Source organism: Gouania willdenowi, chromosome 3 (genome assembly GCF_900634775.1).
Source record: "Gouania willdenowi chromosome 3, fGouWil2.1, whole genome shotgun sequence".
NCBI lineage: Eukaryota > Metazoa > Chordata > Actinopteri > Blenniiformes > Gobiesocidae > Gouania > Gouania willdenowi.
Genome location: NC_041046.1, coordinates 41,387,986 through 41,393,985, shown reverse-complemented (window position 1 = coordinate 41,393,985; position 6,000 = coordinate 41,387,986). Strand labels below are relative to the sequence as shown.

Genomic DNA, 6,000 nt, shown 5'->3' with positions numbered 1-6,000 from the left:
CAGCCGTCAACACACAGAGGTTGATCAGAAACAAGGAGCACCAGTAGATTCATTACACCACCTCTGGTTTCTTTAATATCATGTACATGCTTTTCGTAACATCAATTTATTTATGTATGTATGTATTAATAATGTATCAATTCACCAGTTCATCAGTGATGTGACTTGTGCACTGCTCCTTTATTTGTCCTGGAGTAAAAGTCCTCCCCCTTCTGTGGGTCCCCTCTGTGTGGTGAGCTTAAAACAAGAAGGTCTCGTCCTAGTTTCCCCGTAAATATTCAAATATCTCAAACAAAACAAGATTTATTTGTAAAACAGAAAAACGCTGCTTGCTCAATTACATTTTTCAGTTACAATTATATTTTTAATTACACATGTTCAATTACAATTTAATTACGATTACAGTGACAAGCATTTTTTATCCTCAGAAAGTCAATTACAGTTATGTTCTCAATTTGTTTTATTTCAATTACAATTAATCACAATTACTGAGCCTGAAATAAATCTTGTGTTAGCATTCTGTTAGCATCTCTTATGATAACAGGTCCTAAATCAGCTGTAAAATACACTAAAAACAAATTTCTAAAATCTAATTTCTTTCCTATCCATTGTTACCTTGTTAGTCTTCCTCGTCAATAAAAATATAGGTTTTTATATTTTTGGTGTGGACATCTGAGCCTATTTTGTGTCAGTATACCCCTCTATTTCAGTGTTTTTTTAATATGGTAAAATGTGGAAAAGCTTGATATGAAACTTATTTTAATAGTTGTTAACTACATATGTGTAGAAATGCACATAAAAACTGTAACATGGCTCCCCAGTTTTGCTTTAAATTATAATTGACCATTTTTATAGAATTTCCATGGCAATTACAATTACAAAGTCAATTATCTAAACCCAATTAAAAGTTAATTACGATCGCGGCAGCAGCAGATCTTTAAAATTACAATTACAATTATAATTATGCTATAGTTGTAATTAATTATCAATGATGCGATAACAATTATAATTGACTCCAACCCTGGTTTTAAGTCAGTAAAACAAAATAACCACAGTTTACTGTTTACCAAAGAATGAACAGATTTTACTGGTCTGCTTTTTTCAGACCTCTGTTTTCTTTTCGTGAGCGAGGCGGTTACAATGACCCTTGAGAGACATTTGGACTCTCCAAGTCGATCCTGGCTGTAATGGTGAGAGGTGTTGAGACAGGAGAGCACCAGAGCTGTGAACCGTAGCAGATAAACAATGCTCCGCTGGCTGTCTGTACACACATTCAATGGTCGCTGACCTCCTGGCATACTCAAATTCAGGGCAGTGTGACATGGCTTTAATTATCTCCTCCCTCTGCTAGTTTCCCTGTTTTCTTCGTCTCCTGGCAGGTTTTTCTGTGCCATGTGCGAGCGAGCCAAGGAGCCGGTCCAACCTCCCCAGAAGATTTGCCGATTTAATCAACAGCTTGGGCTGCAGCTTGTTTTGGCCTGCAACAATAAGTTGTGAACCATCACACCACTTTCACAGCCTCTGTCAGGGCAGTATTGATAAAACACAAAAGTGTCTGGAAACAAAACCCCTTCAGAAAGGTGGCAGTGAAGCTGAAGGAAGGTCAACACATCTTCTCATTTTGTGGCTTAAAGCAAAATCCAAGATTTTGGCTGTGATTTATGTTTCAAAATAAAAGTCTGTACAGGAAAAAACAAAGTGTATGACTTTCCTACTGGCTTAAATCTCCATCACCAGCCTCCATCACTAAGGAGGTGTTTTTTTTGGGATTTGGCCCTTTTTTGGGACTTCAAGTCTGAAAAAATCAAATCCTTTGAATCAAACTTTTTTGTGACAATGCTTTTTTTTTTTAAAGAAAGCAATAAGGTGGCGTCAAGATGGTTATTTTGATGAATATTGAAGAAGTGTGAAGACATAAGAGTCAAGACTTTAAAGTAAAATAAACTTGGTTTCCTAAGGTAGGTGACTGTTCTTTCCTCTTCTTCTTTCTTGGTTATTGGCGTGTTGCAACCAACTTTGATATGTGCATATCGCCACCCACTGTACATGTTTATTTTATTACTTTGTAGACAAGACAAGACAACACGTCATCCAACCGGCCAAAGCAAGTCTCCATTTTTGTGGACGACTTTTATCCAAGAGACTTTTTTTATATCTGAGATTTTACGTACCAGACACTAATTTCCTCATTTTGAACACCAGTGTCAGTTGGTCTAAACCTACACATCCAGGTTTAATGATACGTCTGGATCTGTCTTTTGACTTCCTCGTCTTTAGTTTTATGGAACACAAACCTGTAGGTGACAAATCAACAGTGGGTGGGCCTAAAGTAAACGTTGTCGAGCAGCTCAACATCTGTCCAGCTGTTGGTCTTTAGTTTGGGGTTTGAGAACTGTGTGGAATGGAGCGACAAACACACAACACTGAGTGTAGTGACGGTAACTATGGCCTCCTCCTGAACACAAAACACACATACAACCAATGCACAGCCTCATCAACAACTGTCAGGTGTTGGATTCCTGTGCATATTCTGGCATGCACGTACTAGTGTGTGTGTGTGCGCGCAGATTCGGTGTCATGGATCCAAAGGTGAGTCCTCAGGTGGAACAGAGCGAGTGGCAGACCCATAGTGAAGGGAGGAAGAGGAAGATGAAGAGAAGAAGAGGACAGGAGAGCTTTAGTTGTTCTGAAGGCAGTCGAGATCCATTGAGCAGCAAACGTTCCCATTCTGAGAGCAGACAGAGTGTTCAAGTGTTAGAGTGAGGACAGGGATCCAGAAAACACACTCCACTGCCTTGGTAAGCCTGAATCTAAGGAGCTTCGTGTTTACATGGAAATAGTAATTCCAAATTTAGGTTTACATGGAAAACCATTTTATTCGGCTTTATTCAATTTTGCTTTTGGTCTAGGGGTTGAGAAGGATTCTGATTGGACAGAGGCAGAACGTTTGGCTACAACATACCACGAGAACTGTTTTTACCTTTATTTTAATTGTAGGTTTGAAGCAGCAGCTCAACAATAACACGGTTTCACTTTGCTCCACGGAGCAGGAGAAGAGAGGTAGGAGTTTCCCAAACGGACTATAAATGATTTAGATGTCTGCATGGTGAACATCACGTCCATGGACTTCCCTGTGTGAGTGCAGCCTAAAGTAAAATTCTGAACAATACATTGAAATCACAAACCTTGGATGAGGAAGTGTTTAATGTTTTATATATTTTTAACGTTTGTATTGATTGTTATTGTTGATTCTGAGAAAAGAAATGCTGGTTCTTCATCCTTGTTTCAACCACACCTGATAAAAGCTCTGAGGATTCTTTGTGTTGTGATTATTATTAATGTTTTTTTTTACATTGCTTCTAAATTAATATCCAATTAAAATAACAATGTCTTGTGCACATTTTCTACATCTCAGAATATCTATCAGAACGCATTAAGAATAATTTGTTCTTACATTCTTGCCTGTTTGAATAAAAATTACAGGTGAAAGTAAAAAAACAAAAAAAAAAACATTTCTTCAAAAGATATTCATTATGAGGTTTTGAATTACATGTTTGCATGGATTTGATCACAAGTGATTTTAATGTGATTATTAAATAACTGTGTTCTATAGCAATGAAATCTGGTTTCTTGCATGTAAATGGTTTTGTGTTCATTCTTGTAATCTAATCTCTAATGTGGAAAAGCTTTACATTTATCATCAACTAATTGGATTTCATAGATTTCTCAGACATAATCAGTACACCAGGTGTTTTTGTGAGTCTAAAAAATTTAAACCTGATCTCTGTTGCGACTCTTGTTGTGCTGCTTGCATCATCTTACCTTACACTTGCAGGTGGTGCAGGGGGATTTGGGCAGATGCCACGTGTCTCCGCTGAGGCGGGCGTTGCCTGCGGGGTCCTGACACGTCTGCCGGATGTCGTATGACAGGTTTTCAGCCAGGCAGGGGTCTGAGACACACCGAGGGCAGCACTCGCCCTCCGCCACCGCAGTGTACTCACACATCAACACGGGGCAAACCAGGGGCCAGCAGTCGACCTCGCCCTCCTGCAACCGAGGCAGAAACACACCAAACCGATCTGTTACGTCGTCTGAGTGGGGTTAGAAAATCCTTACAAATCTTGCTGAGCAGTTGAACACTTGAATCTGTGTCAACGCCTAAAGCCGTGTTTTTTTGCAACACAGTAAGAAAGTATTTTGGGATGCTGTGAAGTTGTAACAGATGGTAAATAACATAAAGTATAAAGGATTTTGGTTAATTTACTTTTTAAAGGAATCCTCCACCTTTTTTACAAACGTGGCCTAAAGTCTTTGACATCTATATAATCATTATTTATGCACCATAATCATTTAATTAACGTCTAAAAATGGGACGACTTTCTAGTTTTAAAACCTGTGTTCCGCCACCTTGAAATCATGTGATTAATGAAGTCACATGACCCCATTTGCCTGTAAACATCCCATTGTTTTCTATTGCAGTGAAACATTTAGCCTGATTTTTAGGTCATATAGCAGCTTTTTTGGTCAAAATGCTAATTTGTGCTGCTTTTGGTTGCTCTAAATCACATGCGTGGAACTCATGGCCCGGGGGCCAAATTCATCCCTTTGGAGCATCTAATTCAGTCTGCAGGAGAAAGTAAAAATGAGTAAGAGAAAACATGAATCATTCTGAAACGCAATATGTGCAGGGGCTCACAGTTTTTCTGGTGCTTATATCGCATGATTGCAGTCATTTTTAATGTTTAACAGTTGAAAAAACTCAAAATTCTTACAAAATACTTCAATTTTCCTAGAAATGACGCGGGCGACTGTGGCTCAGTGGTAGAGTGGGTGATCCAATAACAGAAGGGTTGAGTGTTTTTATCATCTTTCGCTGAACAAAAGAGGGTTACATATGTTTCTTTAACTTTTCCTCATTAATTTGAGCAGCGGTGTCAAACTTATTTTAGTTCAAGGGCCAAATACGGAGCAGTTCGATCTCAAACAGGCCTCAAGTTTAAGGCCGGAAAATGATGAATTTCAATATTAATGTGCCAAAATTTGTACTTCCAGTTATAAATTAGACAAAGTATGGAAGGCATCAATGCTATCTAAGCAATAAGTGACAGATACTTAAATGTCCTTTGATTTTTTTTTAATTTTTTTTTTTACTATTTTTTGCACTAATTTGAGGAAAATTGCAGGATTTTGGAATTTTTTTTTAATCCTTTCAACAACAATTTACAACTGAATTATTAGGTAATTTACACAATGATTCATGTTTTCTCTGTCTTTTTCACTTTCACCAGTGGGCTGAATGAAATGCTCTGAAAGGCTGGATTTGAGTTTGACACTTGTGATTTAGAGCAACCAAAAACAGCACATATTGTTATTTTGACTGAAAAAGCTGCTAAATGATCTAAAAATCAGGCTGAATGTTTCATTCCAATAGGAAACAATGAGATGTTTACAGGCAGTGGGGCCGTGTGACATCATCAATCATGAAGATTTCAAGAACACATGCTCTAAAACTGTAAATTAGTCCCATTTTTAAAAGTTAATAATACCAATATGGTGCAAAAATAATGTTTGTTAGGCACAGATTTTCTAAAAAGGATATTTTAAAGGTTTTAGGCCACATTTGTAAAAACAATAGAGGATCCATTTAAGAACATGAACAGTGGTTTGTCAGACAAGATTAATTTATTCCAGCCATGATTGATTATTAATGTATTGTTGGTTTTGAGTGAAGAATAATCCAATAAATAGAGCTACCTGAATGTGAATGAGAGCATTCTACAGGTGGTGTATAACGGTGTATGTATGTATTTACACACCATGCAGCGGCACTGCTGGCAGCCGTACAGCCACGACGCTCCGCTGCGGTACAGTGTGCGTCCGCTCTGGTCCAGGCACTGACTGCTGGGTCTGTTATCACAGCCAGGACAGCAGAACAGATCCTCGTTTGGGTCTCCACAGTCACAGGGTCTCCTCCTGCAGTACGTCTGCCCATCCTGTGGG

The 6,000-nt window shown here is 38.3% G+C and overlaps 1 protein-coding gene across 1 annotated transcript in view; it reads right to left on the bottom strand.

Moving 5' to 3' along the window:
* Positions 1 to 811: 811 nt before the first annotated feature.
* Positions 812 to 6,000, bottom strand: part of LOC114460871 (protein kinase C-binding protein NELL1-like) — a 376,823-nt gene continuing 371,634 nt past the window's right edge. The window contains exons 18-20 of the mRNA XM_028442750.1: positions 5,817 to 5,993; positions 3,823 to 4,047; positions 812 to 2,728 (exon numbers count right to left, since the gene is read on the bottom strand). Of these exons, the coding sequence (XP_028298551.1) occupies positions 2,678 to 2,728; positions 3,823 to 4,047; positions 5,817 to 5,993 (453 nt within the window). The 3' untranslated portion in view covers positions 812 to 2,677. The remainder of the gene's footprint in view (positions 2,729 to 3,822; positions 4,048 to 5,816; positions 5,994 to 6,000) is intronic.